This window comes from Gossypium raimondii, chromosome 13, assembly GCF_025698545.1.
Source record: "Gossypium raimondii isolate GPD5lz chromosome 13, ASM2569854v1, whole genome shotgun sequence".
Lineage (NCBI taxonomy): Eukaryota > Viridiplantae > Streptophyta > Magnoliopsida > Malvales > Malvaceae > Gossypium > Gossypium raimondii.
The window spans coordinates 2734636-2752053 of record NC_068577.1 but is presented as its reverse complement, the minus strand read 5'-3'; the positions used below and the strand labels follow the sequence as shown (position 1 = coordinate 2752053).

The 17418-nt window shown below is 31.5% G+C and overlaps 1 protein-coding gene across 4 annotated transcripts; it reads left to right on the top strand.

Moving 5' to 3' along the window:
* The first annotated feature begins 9586 nt into the window (after window positions 1-9586).
* Window positions 9587-16723, top strand: LOC105782668 (protein CHROMATIN REMODELING 35). 4 transcript variants are annotated; one of them, XM_052626597.1, is made up of 12 exons: window positions 9587-9787; window positions 10477-11015; window positions 11098-11145; window positions 11251-11301; window positions 11407-11460; window positions 11564-11617; window positions 11723-11773; window positions 12564-12749; window positions 13378-13530; window positions 14484-16243; window positions 16322-16365; window positions 16458-16723. In XM_052626597.1, the coding sequence occupies exons 1-11, from the start codon at window positions 9739-9741 to the stop codon at window positions 16323-16325; spliced, it is 2949 nt and encodes a 982-aa protein (XP_052482557.1). In that variant the 5' UTR covers window positions 9587-9738; the 3' UTR covers window positions 16326-16365; window positions 16458-16723. The 4 variants fall into 4 exon arrangements, with proteins under 4 accessions (XP_052482557.1, XP_052482558.1, XP_012463011.1 ...); XM_052626598.1 differs by having other exon boundaries at window positions 16439-16723; XM_012607557.2 differs by having other exon boundaries at window positions 16322-16723.
* Window positions 16724-17418: the final 695 nt, after the last annotated feature.

Genomic DNA, 17418 nt, shown 5'->3' with positions numbered 1-17418 from the left:
GACTATCATTAGGGAGGTAACGGAGTTTAACAGTAAAGTGACCACTTTATAACAAAACGATAACGTAAGTGACTAAAACCTAACATTTCAAACATAAGTGACTAAAATGTAATCTGAGACAAACAAAAGTGACTATTTCTAAAATTTACCCAAAAAATTTGATTAAAAGAAAAGTTTTAAGAATGGGTCAAGATCAATTTGGTTGATTAAATCATTATCAATTCTACAAGTTTCCCAAATTTTTTTTTATAATCTATACTTTTTATTGAAGCTAACCAAACATCAATTTAGTAATGTTCTTAAAATCGAATTGATAATTAATTTGTCTCGTTTAAATTATTAAAAATCTTATAAAAATAAAATAAATTATCAAAAAAATTATAAAATTTGGTTAAACTGTTAGTTCAACTGGTTTTTTAGTACAATTCAACTAGTTCATATTAATTTGCGGGTCAACCAATTATTTACCCTCTCTTTAGGCAATTCTTGATCCGATCGACTGATTCAGTCCAATTCAAAAAAACATTACAATTTATTTAAAAAAAGTTAGAAAATAATTTTTTTTAAAAATAACAAATTAAGGGTAAAAAAAAACCATTTGTAAAAATGAAAAGAAATCAATTAAACCATTAAAAAAAAGTGCACCCTATTGAGTTTTTAATGACAAAAAAACATAACCAATTAGGCCCTTCCCTTAATAGAAACCATTAGTTGACCGATTTGACCATTAAGGGCACTAATGTGGTTAATGGTAGTCATCAAGAGATGATACATGGCATGGCACATGGAAGGATGCTGACGTGGCATGTTACGTCAGCAAAAAATAATAAATAAAAATTATATCTGAAATGAACCTTGAGATATGGTTTGAGTTTAAAACTAAAATAAGTTTAGAAATTATAAAAAAATATTAATAATTATTTAAAAAATTCAAGTTTATAAATATAATTTTTATTAACCATTTTTATATATATTTGAATTTAAAAAACTTCAAATTAATAATTTTTATATTCAAATTGGTAAATGAAAGGAATGTGCACATTCAACCATGTAAATGGTTGTGACTATTCTAGTTTTTTTAAGACTTGTTGTATTCTAAAAGCACAAATAAAAGTTTCAAATCTATTTTTATTTCCCATAAATTCCTTTTTTTACACCACAAGTTTTCTTCATTGCACCAAAATTTATAACAGATGCATCATGCCATCTATGTGGTGCTTTAACTGAGAGTGCATTGCACTTGATTCGTGATTGCCCCTTCGCTTTTCAGGTTTGACAACAAATTGTCCCTTCTTCAACTCACTTAACTTATTAGACTAGTTGGTTGTTGTTAACATAAAGGTTACTGATGAAATAACCAATGTTGATGTTCCTTGGAATACACTTTTTGCAATAGTTTGTTGGAAATTCTAGAAGCAAAGGAACTTTTGCGATCTTCCAAGACATTTTGCTCATTTAAGGAACTCGTTGTTACTTTGAAAATTTGAAGACACTACTTATATAGAGAAAAATGTCATGCCTTCACCTATCACAAAAGTTTAAAGTACCTCTTGACAAAAAATACAAAATTAAATTTGAGATAGCGTAAGTGACTTGAACTGCTTAAAGATTATGATCTAATTATAAATTATCATTCTGGGAAAGCTAATGTTGCGGATGACGTCCTGAGTCGGAAATGTTTATTTGCTTTGAAAGTAATAAATGCACATTTGATAATTGAGCGTGATGGCTCCATCTTAGCTGAGTTGAGAGTTAAACTTGTATTTCTGTAGAAGATTCGAGATTTGCAAAAACGTGATAGCAAGCTTGAAGCTAAACGAAAATTGGCTGAAGGTGATCAAATTAATGATTTCAATATAAGTGGTGACGGAAGTTTATACTTTCAAAATAGATTGTGTGTTCCGGATGATTCGACGTTAAAGAGAGAAATTCTCCACGAGGCTCACAGTATTTCGTACGCGAGGTGGAAACAAAATGTATAATAATTTGAAATCATTATATTGATGGTTAGGCATGACAAAGGAGATAATCAAATACTTAGCCAAGTGTTTGGTGTGTCAATAAGTTAAGGCGTAACATCAAGTCCCTTCATAGTTATTACAACTTATAATGATTCCTAAATGAAAGTGGGAGTGAGTCACTATAAATTTTGAAACAAGATTATCGTTATCACCAAAAAAAGAAAGATTTCATTTGGGTGGTAGTTGACAAGTTAACAAAGTCCACTCATTTCTTTCCGGTGAGAGTTGACTATTCACTAAAGAGACTGGCTGAATTGAATATTTTGGAGATCGTGAGACTACATGGTGTACCATTATCTATCATTTCAGATCAAGATTCAAAATTTACCTCCAAATTTTGGAGCAAATTGCATGAAGCTTTGAGCACCAAGTAGAATTTCAATACGACATTTTATCCTCAATTTGATGGTCAATTTGAACAAGTAATCCAAGTATTTGAAGACATATTGTGTTATTGAATTTGAAGAAAACTGAGAAAGATTCTTATTGTTAGCTGAATTTGCCTACAACAAACGTTTTGTTATTATCAACCTTTGAAAAAGATTTAATCTTCAAAAATCGACATTTATTCTTGAAATGTCCCATATTACCACAATGGTAAAATGAACTCTTGTTTCTTTTTGAACTTAGTAATTTGTACTTGCTCCGTAAGATGCACTTTGACATTTTTAGAATCTAGGTTTTAATTTTACTTTCAATATTCTTCTTCAATACGAAAAGGATTTGTCAAAGCCTCAAGAGATATTTTCTTTTTCTTATGTTTTAGACTTCTTTGAAGTCTTTCCAAGATGGAAAAATGTTGTCTATAATAGAGAATACAACAATCATTTCATCCTCTCTCTCTTTTTATATCATATTGCTTAAACTAATTCAACATTTTTTAATATGTGGCCTATGCATATGTAATCAACATTGTCCCATTTTTTTCTTTCTCGAGTTGCAACAACAAATTCGTTTTCATTCTCTTCCGACCTTGAAGTACCAAAACATAAGGGATCTTCAAAATTGATTGTAAGAAGTGCATCTTTTTCTGTCATCGTCAAAAATTGCCACCATCAAACTGATCAAGCTTGATACAGTTGAAAGGCAACTCCCTTTGTAGTCCACTTTCATGTGTTGTAGTAACAATCATGAAAATGACTAGAACCTTAAAATTGTTAATGCGGAACTTTGGCGAGAAAAATCTTGAACACACGAACAAAATACAAACAGAAAAACGAAGTAATAAGACAATGCTCAAAGGCGTGTATCAAGCCACTTTTTTTAAGGTTCTATTCGCCCCCACTTATACTTGGTGTGCAAATGAGTTTCAAGCAAATGAACCTCGATGATACAATAAAGCCCCAATGACTATTTGCGATCTGCATTAACGGAAATAGTCCACTAAGCATTGAGCAAAATATAACAAGAAAGTAAATTTCTATAAAGAATTTTTGTAAAAATTTTTTACAGAACAATCTAATAATAGTAGAAGATGAAGGGAGGATAAAAATAACTTTTTGAAATCCCAATAGATAGGAACCCTCAGATCTCTTCATAGAGACATAACTTTCAAAAAGTGTCTTTTCTGAATAACCACATCATTAAAAGAGGCGTAATTATTCAACTAATATCTCATAACTATTCAAGTAATATCGCTTGTATAGTTATAATTCTTTATCAAAAATCTAGTAATATTACTCTTGATCAAAAACTAAAAGATATTACATCCTTTCATTTATAATTATTTGAACACTGTAAATATTTGAAAATGTTCCAACAATAGTTTAGGTTAAACTACGCAATTTCATTTATAATTATTTGAACACTATAAATATTTGAAAATATTCCAACAATAATTTGGGTTAAACTACAACAACCGAGTGAATATGTCTTAAAAATACTAGATCATTTAATTAAGTTTACCTTATATTTTCAAGTATATTGCTCCATTATGCTCATTTTAATAGTACAAGTCGACCTAAGTTTAGTTGTTAATTTTGAAGAGCAAAGTTATTTGAATTAGGATAAATTTTAAAATTATACATAAATTTTGATTTAATGTGCAATTGAAAGCATGAACTTTAATTTGGTGTAAATTATCGTGTGAAATTTTATTTATGGTTCAAATGTATACTTGAAACTTTATTTTTGATTTAATCATACACATTTAAAGAAATAAAGACATCAATTTATTTTTATGTTGAATCGATATAATTATTTATGTATGTAATATATAAACATAAAATAATATTATATCAATAATTATGTTAATAATTTACAAAACTTAGATTAAATCAAAATTTTATGTATAAAATTATACAAAATCAAATTTCTCACATAATTTTAAGATTTAACCTTTTGAATTTTGGGTATCTTGGAAAGCTAGTGTTGATTTGGGCCCAAATAAGGCTCTAATTTCTACATTTATTATTATATATATTCGACCTAATTAATTAATTAAATTTTCATACATTATTAATTATTTTATGCGCATTTATCTTTGGTTTTGGTTTTGTGTATGCATTTGTATGTCGTGGACAAAAATGTGTTCATATGTATATATATATATATGGAAATATACATGCATCCATTCATATATATACAAATGCATACACAATGGCTAATGAAAGGGACGAGCAGGGTCTTAATTCTCAAAATAAAAAATTTATTTTGCCCCTTCAATTATGATCTCTATAAAATTATAATTTATAATTTACTGCATTCATCACTGTGCATACATGGTATTAGTTGTATAGACTATCCACACACGTCGGTAGATGAAGGAAAACATTTATGTGAAATTCTTTTGTTATTACTGTATCTTAAAATTTTGTGAAGTATTTTTTTGTTATTAGTAGTCAACTTTGATACACAAGAAATCAATCTTTAAATGTTCATTTGTTTTGAAAGATAGATGTAATTCACACCATGAAACTTCTATTTTCATTTGGTGTAGCTATCTCGATCATATGAATCTTGTGCTAAACGACAGGAGATCAATCGACACAATTAACCTAGAAAAAATTGTGATTTGACTTTCGCAACATGTTCTAAGCTTTATTATTCCATTTATTCCTTAAATTCACGAAATGATCATGAATTATTTTGTTTCATTTTGAAAATTTTCATTAAAGAAGACACGCATCGATAAATGAATGGGAGCATTTACGTCATATTATTCTATTTTATTATTTTTAAAAATTATGTGAAGTATTCAAAAACTTATCAAGTTAATCGTTTATTGTCACTTTGACTTGTGTTAGGTTAAACCAAAATATTCTTAATTAGACCCGTGATCTCAATAAATTGTAATCCTAAAACATGACATCTAGAGCATTGTTCGTTAGATGTAACGTTATTACGTGTGGTCGGCCATAACCTAACAGCTCTCACACATTAGTAAAATTAGCTATAATGACACTCATAACACATGAAAAAGAAGAGAAATTTTCAGTCTTGTTAGCAGGCAGTAGCAGATATTGTAACCTCAGTGAATAGAACAATGGCAGTAAAGTACAAGACATTCATAGAATAAGTATGAAAATGAAAGACATACCCTTTTGTCCGATGCTGCATTCACCGGTTTCGTCATGGGCCATGAAACCATCAGTAAAACACCATACCAGACTGAAATCAGCAGAGCAGATGATCAAACCTCATACCAGACTAAAGTAGCATAAAAGATCATAAAACACCATACCAGAATCCACCGATTCACCACTATCCACCGCCACAACTTACCATGCAACATCTCCTATAGTCTAATGTAATTGGCTGTTGCCTTGGTAATTGAGAGAAAAATAACCTACAGCAAACGCGATGGAGAGAAAAGAGCACAGCCACGTAAAAAAGTCGGTAAACCAGAAATTCAATGAATCACAGTTCATCCGCCGCCACAATCAGTATGCGCCTCCTCCGAATATAACCGATAGGGATCAAAGGCCTGATTGCAGTGGCAATTGGGCAGACGGATCCTACAGAAATCGTAGGAGAGAACAGAAACACTCACAAAAATTCCAAGAATGAAAATCCTAGGAATCATGGAGCGAGAGAGAGAATTTCATACACAATCAGTTTAAAAGATGTCTGAAATAACACAAATAACACAAATCCTACAATGGAAATTGACAAACAGAACGGAATCAAAAACATTAACAGAAATCCTACCCAGAAAGAAAAAGGAAAGCTTTTTGAATCATTGTGCAGTGTCAAAGGAAAAAAATTTGGCGTTGTGAAGAGTTGGAGAGACGTTAGATTTTGGGAGGATTAGAGGCGGGATATGTTCGGCGGGAAATTGAAACGGTGCGTGTAGTTTTAAACGGGATGTCAAATCAATTGAAACGGTGAGTTTTGAATTAGTAATTCATCAACAGTTTGCAACGCCGTAACTTTGCGCTCGTTCTCCGATTGAGACGCGCTGACAAACTGCTGAAGGTGGTATACCGCAGCTTTCGGACAAATTCGATGAAAAGGCTAATTAAAAAAAAAATGAGAAGAATGTGTAAGTTTTTGTGATATTTAGGTAAATTGATTTATTTTATAAATAAAAGGGTTATTAAATTAAAAAAATTAAATATAATAAAATATAATTTTTTTAGTCAAGAAAAATTCTTGAGGGATATATTTAGGTAATTTAAATAAGAATTTTATATAATTTTTAAGTTTATTGATTTTAAAAAATAATAATAAATTTTGAAAATAGTTTAATTTTGTTATTTTTATATTTTTAAAGACTATTTAATTTTAATTTTAAAATGGGATAGACCTAACATGCATTTAATTGGTGCCGTAAGAAGAATTGCACCACCACTTTTTTAACTCAATCTAAAAGGGTAATTGCTTCATTAAGTCATTAAACGTTTTATATAATTATATTTGAGTTTGGTGCCGCCAATGACAACGGCAGCTTCCAAAAAATTTAGAGGTGATGATGTCAATGGCAATGACATAATAGATGCTTATTATTCAAAATGGGTCATTCACATAGATAATTTTTAAAGTGGGTCATTTCATAAATAATAATAAAATTAAGTCATTTTATAATAATAAAATAAAAAGCCCATGAATGCTAGATTTAAAGGCTTCTTTATTTGAATTGTGTTGGAGTATTTTGGAGGTGTCATAGGAGCTACATATCAATAATAAATAATAAAAAGTAAAAAGTAAAACTAGTAGAAATAATTGTGCTGAGTCACAATAGGAAATTAAATATAATTATAGAATTTAATTTTACCTAATTCAATTGGCTCTCAAATTTCCATTGACTTTGGGCATTCATAATAGTCAACAAGCACTCTAATGATGATGATATAATAAGATATATATATAATTTCCAAAATAATTAAAATAATAAATACTTAAATTTGTATTTTAAAATTCATTACTCTCAAATTATTTTTTAAGAATTAAAATTTTCAAATTAATTAACTAAAAACATTGATTAAATAATTCAAAATTAAATTTGAATTTCAAATAATTTGCTTTAAAAACATCATTTTATATTATTTTGTTAATGATTATTAATTTTTTTCAAAAGATAATTCTTATTTTAAAATTTTCTTCCATATCATTTTTATTTTACCGTAAGCTACTTTTTAAAGAAAATACTATTATTAATAGGAAAATGAATCATAATAAAACAAATATATGATATATAGTGCAAACAAAGAAATGTAAATTAATGCACAAAAGTCAAGATTTTTACATTAATAATATAAAATAAATTAATACCATAATAGGATAACGGGATTAATATTTATGAGAATAAGCAAATGAAATAGTGAAATACCGGTGTTGCCTAACCAATCGGTGGCACCAAACTAAAATGTGATGATATAAAAACTCCAAGGACCTTATATGAAATTTTCCATTTTAATTGGCAGCCCACCTAACAATATGATGCAACCAAACTTTAAATGGATAAATTGCACCCTAAACCCCTTTATTTATTATTAATTTTTTCTCCTTTAACACCAAAAATAGATTGGCCTCCTATCAATTAATCTAAAAAGTTTTTCTACCAAAAAGTATTTTTAAATATTTATATTTTTATTATCAATTTGATTTACGGTATAAAATTATAATTATAAAAGCTTTAGAAAAATCTTATTATATATAAATTATAATTATTAGTTAAATTTATAGTTTTCAAATATAATAAGAAAAAGAAACTACTATAAATATCGTTAACTAATATGTCAAACATAATGTGAACAAAAAAAATATTTTTTGAAAAATAAATAAATTTTATTTCGAATTGGAATGAGCTTACTTGCAAAAATACTTTTTGGTAGAAAAACTTTTTAGACTAATTGATAAGAGACCAATCTATTTTTGGTGTTAAAAGATAATAAAACTTAATAATAAATAAGGGGGTTTAGGATGCAATTTACCCTTTTAAAGTTTGGTGCGGCGATTATGTCAGGTGGCACCCTTGAAGTGTTTTTGCAGCTGCCAATTAAATGGAAATTTTCATATAAGGTTCTTGGAGTTTTTAGATCATCACAGTTTAGTCTAGTGCCACCGATTGGTCAAGTGGCACCGATATTTCATTATTTCATTTGTCTATTCTCGTAAATATTAATTCCCTTATCCTATTATGATATTTATTTATTTATTTAATACTAGTAATGTAAAAAAAACCCAAATGTCATGTCTCTAAAGTAATCTAAAAAAAAGAAGAGGACAAATTGTCAATAATTACAACACTGAAATAATTCAAAAACAAACCAGATATTTATCAACTTGATCAAATCGTTGAAATTTGCATCCTAACCTCGCCATTATCAAATCAACTAGATAATGAACACCGATAAAAAAAAAAAAGACTCACTGCATTAGTGATGCAGAAAAGGTTAAGTCTCGGAAGGCCTACCATTCTTCTCATCATCACGAATCTATCACCATCATGATGATCTATTATAATAAGACCCTTCTAGAATGGTTTCTAATATATCTGACAATACTCTTACATTGGTAAATATCATATATAAGATCCTTCTAGAACGATTTTAATAGATCTAATAACACTCTTATATTAGCAAATATCATATATATATATATACACTAGAACATAACTAAGAAAAATAAAATCACTTATGCTTTCAAAGAAAACGTAATGGTCAAAATAAAATTCACAAAAATGTATACAAAATAAAACCACAAAACTACCGACATAATAAAAATAAGAGAATATGTTAAGAAAATCATGATCAACAACTAGCCCGAAAGGTGACATTATCACTAATAAAGCAAAGTTTTAGTTTGAAAAATTAATCCACTTTTTCTATAAAAAAATATTAAATTATCACCATAATATATATTTTTTACCGTAAGACTAATTTTAACAATTTATTAATCATACTGAGGATTAAATTTTGTTCGTTCCACCAAGCAGCCTTTCTTGTACGCTGTCTACCGTACATTTCCGTTATAGACTCACCACGTGTTTCTTCATGATTGGTCCACGTCACATAGTCCGGATCAGCAACTATTGCCGAATCCTCTCTCGCCACCTGTATTATACAGTACAATATTTTTCTCCGTCCGAGCGTTATTTTTTTTTCCTTTCACTTATTTCTTCGTTTCGATCAGCAAAATGTGAGAGCAAATCAATTTCAATCTCTCTCATCACACCCCCTTTAATTTAGGGCTCCTAACTCTAATTCTAGTGTTATTTTGCTCTTCTTCTTCTTTTAATTGTTAGCGGCGGCATTTACTTCAGCTGAGTGATCAAATGGAGCCTCCCTTGCCGTTTTTGCCTACAAATTGTGGAAGCTCAAACGGTATTTTACATATTGAATTACGGATGTTTAAATGTTTAATTACTGTATTTGTTTTGTTTTCTTTTAAAAATTACTTTGGTCATGTTGATTGATATTGATGTGATTTCACTGTTTATAAATTAATATGTTGATTGAGATTTTACTTTTCGATTTTATAGCTTAATTATTTTATCGAATTAAAATGATTTCGAGTGCTTAAAATAACTCATAGATTATAGTTAATGTTATACCTAGTGACTCGAGTGTAATTGTGTATTAACTCTTTAATTTTACAGGATTTTTTTTTTGGTGAAAATTTTACATGATTCTTTCATTCAAGCATTTCGAGGTGTTACAAAACCCTATCAAACCTCGATAAGAGATAATATCAGACTTTTTATTACCCCTGTGTGAACCCGTAACTCACCACAGCCGAGGCACATCAACAATGCTTGTGTTTTCGCTTTTCGCATACCGTTAACTTGGAGACTATTATTGTTCAGTTTACTTCTTTACCTGGAAAGCCGAAACGACTAGTGACTTGTATTCCAATCGTAAACTACTAAAATATAAATTCAGAAAAAAAGAAAAAAACTACTTTTAACCTAATATTTTTGGTTTGTTTGACTTTTGCTACTGTTTTTCTACCCCCCTCCCCCCAAAAAAGTAGTCTTTTGATTGTCTTTTTTTTTCTTTGTGGTTGTTTACAGAGTTTAATTCTATGACTTGTAAAAGGAAGAAAATGTCAACTGATTCAAAAGAATATGATAGCGTGTCTGCAACTGGAAATCCTTTGGATGGAACTGAAAAGAAAAAACATAAGGTCTCTCCAAATGTTATTGATTATGCCGACCCATTTGCATATACTAATATGCTTGAGTCCCTTAACACTGGCGGTAAATATGGAAGTGTCACAAAAGATATAGAAGCCCTTTTTTCTAGGAATGCGGATATGATGAGCAAGATACTTGCTTCGCAACCTTGTCTTTCGAGTGTGTTACCAGATGTGATAAAAAGAAGCCCGAGGAAAGAGACTTCAAACGTGCCGAGTAGGCTACTTCCTCATTTGTCAAGGAACTTCATCAACTTGGAGGATGAGTCAGTCGGAAATGGTATCAAAACGGCCATGTTGCCTGTACTGGTTCTGGATTCAGATGATGAAGTCAACAAAAATCCAAGGCCTCTGCATCTTTTTCAGGAAATTGTATTGAACAAGCCATCTGAGAAGTTACTCTCCAAGGAGAAAACGGTATGTTCTTGTGCAGGCATTTATATTTTGAGTTGTGTGTTTGAGGATGGAGATAGGATATAACTACATGCACCCTTTTCAGGAAATTGTATCGAAGCCATCTGAGGAATTACTCTTCAAGGAGAAAATGGTATGTTCTTGTGTACATATTTATATCTTGAGTTGTGTGTTTGAGGATAGAGATAGGAATATAAATGTCAAATCAAGGATAACGAACTACGAACACCTTTTTCAGGAAATTGAATCGAGGAAGCCATCTGAGAAATTACTCCACAAGGAGAAAATGGTATGTTCTTGTGCATTTATTTATACTTTGAGTTGTGCGTTAGAGGATGGAGATAGGAACATAAAAGTCAAATCAAGGATAATGAACTAGGAACACCCTTTTCAGGAAACTGTATCGAGGAAGAAGCCATCTGGGAAATTACTCTACAAGGAGAAAATGGTATGTTCTTGTGCTTGTATTTATATTTTGAGTTGTGTGTTTTAGGATTGAGATATGAACATAAGGTCAAATCAAGGGTGATGAACTAGAAACACCCTTTCAGGAAACTGTATCGAGGAAGAAGCCATATGAGAAATTACTCCCCAAGGAGAAAATGGTATGTTCTTGTGCATATATTTATATTTTGAGTTGTGTGTTTGAGGATGGAGATAGGAATATAAAAGTCAAATCAAGGATAATAAACTACGAGCATCCTTTTCAGGAAACTATATCAAGGAAGCCATCTGAGAAATTACTCCCAAAGGAAAAAATGGTATTTTCTTGTGCTTGTATTTATAGTTTGAGTCGTGTGTTTGAGGATGGAGATAGGGATATAAAAGTCAAATCAAGGATAATGAACTATGAACTTTTCTTTTGTACAAATAATGAACTATGAACATTGAATCTACATACTAGTTATATAAAATGATTTTGAATTAAAAATAATAATATGCTTTTTATATTTCTTTGCATGTTTCATGGTTCAAAGCTATAAGCTTTGATGTATTAGTTCTTTCATGTATGATTTAATTTACCCCCATTCACCCACAACAAAGAGGGGAAATGCAGCATTTAAATGTTTACAGTAGCTTTTAGTTATCTGTAGTTTATCTCCAGGCCTTTTTAAATTTTAAGGATTAGCCTTTTAGCACATCCAAGGGGTCTTACACCAGTGCCCACGAATAAAAGATTAGATCATCTTTAGCTTTCCATTTCTGAAAAAAAATTAAGGCTTTTCTCCGCCCCTCATCAAAACGGCATGGTTTGTGATAAAGCAGAAATTAATGTTTCTTCATCGCTTGTTCTTAATGTTAAAAGGGTCAAACAGGATGACCCAGTTATAGGACCTCAAATGCTAGAGACATGTTCAATGTTACTGCCATATTATTGTTAATGGTTGATTGTAGGTGTGTGAGCTAATACTTATGACTTACTCTTACTTGAGTGTATTTCAAGTACAATGAATATAGTCTTCAAGGTTCAACCTCTAAAATGTATGTTTCATGTCTAGTATTCTACTTTTAACCAATCTTAATTTGATTGGTGCGGTTGATGTATTTCAGGTTGGGGAGTCCAAGAGTAAAAAAACTGACCTGAAAGAAAATGTTAGTCTAACCAGTGAAACTGATCTCAAGGATGAAGGTGTTTATGTTGGAGTCGAAGAAGATGTAGATACTCTAACTGAGAACGTAGATGATGGTTTGGGAGATATTTGGCAGGAGATGTCAATGGCATTAGAGTTTTCCAAGGTATTTCTGACTCATGAAAAGTAATTGGTGAATATCTGTTATATTTTTTCTATTATTACTAATTATTTATTTGCTTTTGAAAAAGTGACAGTGTGCCTCTTTTTACAACTAGATTATATCTAGGTGTTGTCGAACGTTATGTAGTTACCTTTTATTTTCTTGAAGGTCTTGGTTTTTGTGTTTTTTATCTGTTCGTCATTCCAATTGTGCTTTGCATTTAGGTTCAGAGATGAGTGGAAAAGAATTACAGTGAACACATAATAGTAAAAGATAATTTTGCTAGATCGAATTAGTACCTTATCTAACTTCTTTTGCATTTGATATTTACTTACTAGCTAACTTGATCATGAAAGATTTTTTTTATTCTTTAAAAAAATTTCCTTTTTTCATTTTAGTTACCCATGTGTATATGTTCAGTCAGTAAGAAGCAACTCCTCCAAGCGTTCTTTCATTTATTTAGGTCACATTTTCTGCATCTGCTTTATGTTCTCGCCTTAATGTAGAATAACAAAACTCTTGTTTTACATGTAGGAATCATTATAATATTACAATTTTTGAACGTCTGGCAATTAATTATCCCATGGCAATAATATCCTATCTTCATTATGACTTGTGATACTTTTGGTAGGATGGTCTTGAGGAACTTCCAGGTGAAAACATGTCAGAAGATGAGGACTGTGACCATTCTTTTGTCTTGAAGGATGATCTTGGTTATGTGTGTCGCATATGTGGTGTTATTGAGAGAGGAATTGAGACTATAATTGAGATCCAGTATAACAAGGTAAATCAGTTTATGATCATCCATCTAAATGTTATGCTATGGAGCAGTATGACAGGCAGCTTCATGTTACAAATTATTTCTTCAATACCTATGATCTGATGCTAGCTTTTTGAGATTGATGACGGTAAAAAGCAAATAATGGAGCCTTGGTAATGAAAGGGATTTTGATCTAGTCATGCCAAAATTAAAAGGAGCTAGCACCACCTATTTGTTATCCTGGATGTGTCGGTTTAGTTCTGCATATGTTTCTCTTTTAGCAATTTCTTTCATAAGTTATTCAGTGAAAGACTTGGCTTAGTTTCACCCTTAACATGATTTAGGTTTTATTGAACTTAACTTGAAGTGAAATGGTTACTCAAAGTTGAGCATTGGTATATGATGCTTGAATTGAATATAGCATGTCATATTTGTTCTGTTTCTCTCTTTTTAGTAACATTTTATTGGTTTTGGAGATGTGAGCTTTGTTGTTGTTTTAGACTAGCCAACAATCTGGGAAACTTGGCTTAGTTTTCTCTAATATCTCCTGATCTGCTTACAACTGGGAGTACTTTGGCTGAGATCATGTATTTTAGTCTGAAGATCTGTCTATAGCATGGATCTTTATCCATGTTACACTTGGTAGCCCTGCTAATTTGAGGTCAACTTGTGGCTATTAGTTGCTGGTGTAAAATGAGGTCGAACTTTGATGTTTTGGTTTTAGTTATACATGTTGAGGTGCCTTGCGTTGCCTTTAATTTCATTTTATGAAAACATACGCATTTCCAGATTTGGATCGATTGTTGCTAATGGCACTGTTGCTATTATATGCATTAAATAAAAACGTGCATACTTTTTTTACCTCCAGAATTGTGCTTATGTTCTCTGTTTCTATAGTTTTAATAGGTCTTATCAGCTCAGTTCCTGGCCGAAAATTTCATTTCTGCTTCTTTTTTTTTTTCCTTTTATGCATCCAGGTAAAAAAAAGTACACGCACATATGCAGTAGAGCCACGGAATGGCATAGAGTCGTCTGAGACTGTTGGATTTAAGTTGTCTGAAGATCATTTAACAGTAACGGACATAGCTGCTCATCCAAGGCATATGAAGCAAATGAAACCTCACCAATTAGAGGGTTTTAATTTTCTACTGAACAATTTGGTAACAGATAACCCTGGCGGCTGCATCTTGGCTCATGCACCTGGATCAGGAAAGACGTTTATGATAATCAGCTTCATGCAAAGTTTCCTAGCCAAATATCCACATGCTAAACCGCTAGTCGTTCTTCCAAAAGGTATCTTGGCTACATGGAAAAAGGAGTTCCAGACATGGCAAGTAGAGGATATTCAACTACTCGATTTTTATACTGTGAAAGCTGATAATAGATCTCAGCAGTTGGACGTGTTGAAGCAGTGGGTTGAGAGAAAGAGTATCCTTTTTCTGGGGTACAAGCAGTTCTCTACCATAATTTGTGACAGTGGAAACGGAAAGACTTCTATTACTTGCCAAGAGATACTGCTCAAAGCACCTTCAATTCTAATTTTGGATGAAGGGCACACACCAAGAAATGAAAACACCGATGTGTTACAATCCCTTGCAAAAGTTCAAACAACTCGGAAAGTTGTACTTTCAGGAACTCTCTATCAAAATCATGTCAAGGAGGTATTTAACATATTGAACCTTGTTCGACCAAAGTTCCTTAGGTCAGACACATCGAAATCAATAATTAAGCGGGTAATGAGTAAGGTGCATATATCTGGAGTGAGAAAGCAGTTCAAAGGTGGAGCAGAGGCAGCTTTCTATGATTTGGTGGAGCACACATTGCAGAAGGATGAAAACTTTGAGAGGAAAGTCTCAGTCATACATGATCTACGTGAGATGACCAGCAGAGTTCTTCATTACTACAAAGGAGATTTTCTGGATGAGCTTCCTGGACTTGTTGATTTCACTGTTGTACTTGGTCTTAGTCCCAGACAGATGGATGAAGTTCAGAAGTTAAAAAGGTATCAAAGGAAGTTCAAGGTTTCATCTGTTGGTAGTGCTGTTTATTTACATCCAAAACTAGCTTCTTTCTCTGAGAAGTCTGACACGACTGATGATAAGATAGATGCCAAGATCGATGACTTGTTAGACAAACTAGATATCAGAGAAGGAGCCAAAGCAAAATTCTTTCTTAATTTGTTAAATTTATGTGAGTCAGCCGGTGAGAAGCTCCTTGTTTTTAGTCAATATCTCATCCCCTTGAAATTTTTGGAGAGATTAGCTGTGAAATTGAAGGGTTGGCAACCAGGAACTGAGATTTTTTCAATCACGGGTGAGTCAAGTACTGATCATCGGGAGTGGTCTATGGATCACTTCAACAACTCTCCTGATGCTAGAGTTTTCTTCGGTTCTATTAAGGCTTGTGGAGAGGGAATTTCTTTGGTGGGGGCATCCCGAATTATAATCTTGGATGTTCATCTTAATCCATCTGTGACCCGCCAAGCCATTGGCCGTGCATTTCGCCCTGGCCAAAAGAAGAAAGTATATGTATACAGATTGATTGCAGGTGATTCTCCTGAAGAGGAAGACCATTCTACTTGTTTCAAGAAGGAATTAATTGCAAAGATGTGGTTTGAGTGGAACAAGTATTGCGGTAACCGAGATTTTGACATGGAAACTGTTAATGTGAATGAGTGCAATGATCTCTTTCTGGAAAGTCACTTGTTAAGGGAAGATATCAGGCTTTTGTACAGAAGGTTAGTTCTTTTATCCAACTCAATTCTCATATATTTTCTTGCTTCTTGCATTCCAACTTCCATTTTCCATATTTTCAGGTAGATGCTGGGGATAATGGCATAGAGCTCTACCATAGACACAAGTAATTTCTCACTTTTTTGTGTCATTATAGGCAGTTCCCTTGAAAGCGACATTTAACCAATTTGATGCTATAGAAATGACCTTTTTTGACAGTTCTTGGTGACTTTTCGCTTGGAGTACAGGAATCATCTAGTAGACGCTTACCATATACTACATGAAACTTTTTTGTTGTTAGGTTGGGTCAAACTGAAAGCTCTTTACTAGCAGTTTTCTCTTTTAAGAACCCTCAGCATTTCAGATATAGGCCATATGAAAAAGTTAGTTAGAATTTGAAGCAGATGAAAGAATTTCCCTGTAGAAGCTCTAATGTTAAAGATATGGAATTAATGAATGAAATTTCCAGTTTTTGTTTGATGTTATCTGCTATGTTGATGAACTGATACAATCAAATCAAGGGCGAATCCTGTTTGTGTTTTTAGTAGATGTATAAAATCTGATTTCACCATTTCCAATCCAAATCTGTCCAACTCGACTCCCTCATAAAAGCCAAAAGCCTCTAACAAAAATTCATACGGATCAAGTCAAGCCTAAATCCATAGAAACCATATTGACAATTCAATTTAATCATAAAAAGTCAACTGTTTCAATTTAAATTCTTCAACTTGTCCAATTAAATAGTTCTAGCTTTGAGTGTTGGATGACTTCATTAGGCCTTAACTCATGATCGGTTATTTATGAAGAATTAGACAAATTTTATCATTATATAAATGCTAACAATGAAAAGTATATATTATAGACTACTTAATTGTGTTTAATCCGCAAATTGATACGTAAATTATGTAATTTTCTCATTATGTTAATCAAACCATTAAGTTTATTTAAAAAAGGCTTAGCACACAAATTAGTATCTAAACAGTACTTTTTTTTTCCTAAGTTGATATTTGAACTTTTTTTATAACAAGTGGCACTAAAATTATTTTTCTGTTACTCATTTTATATTAAAATGTTATATCCGTCAACAAATTTCAAACAATAATAAATTGTTCTTTCTCTTTTTTTCCCCCTATTTTTTTTCTTATTCTTTTATAATGTCTAGCAATGCTAGCAATGTTCG

Coding starts and splice junctions, on each gene's coding strand:
- LOC105782668 (XM_052626597.1), top strand. CDS start 9,739: ATGGAGCCTCCCTTGCCGTTTTTGCCTACAAATTGTGGAAGCTCAAAC. Junction 11,146..11,250: donor TACTCTTCAAGGAGAAAATG/GTATGTTCTTGT, acceptor CACCTTTTTCAG/GAAATTGAATCGAGGAAGCC. Junction 11,774..12,563: donor TACTCCCAAAGGAAAAAATG/GTATTTTCTTGT, acceptor GATGTATTTCAG/GTTGGGGAGTCCAAGAGTAA.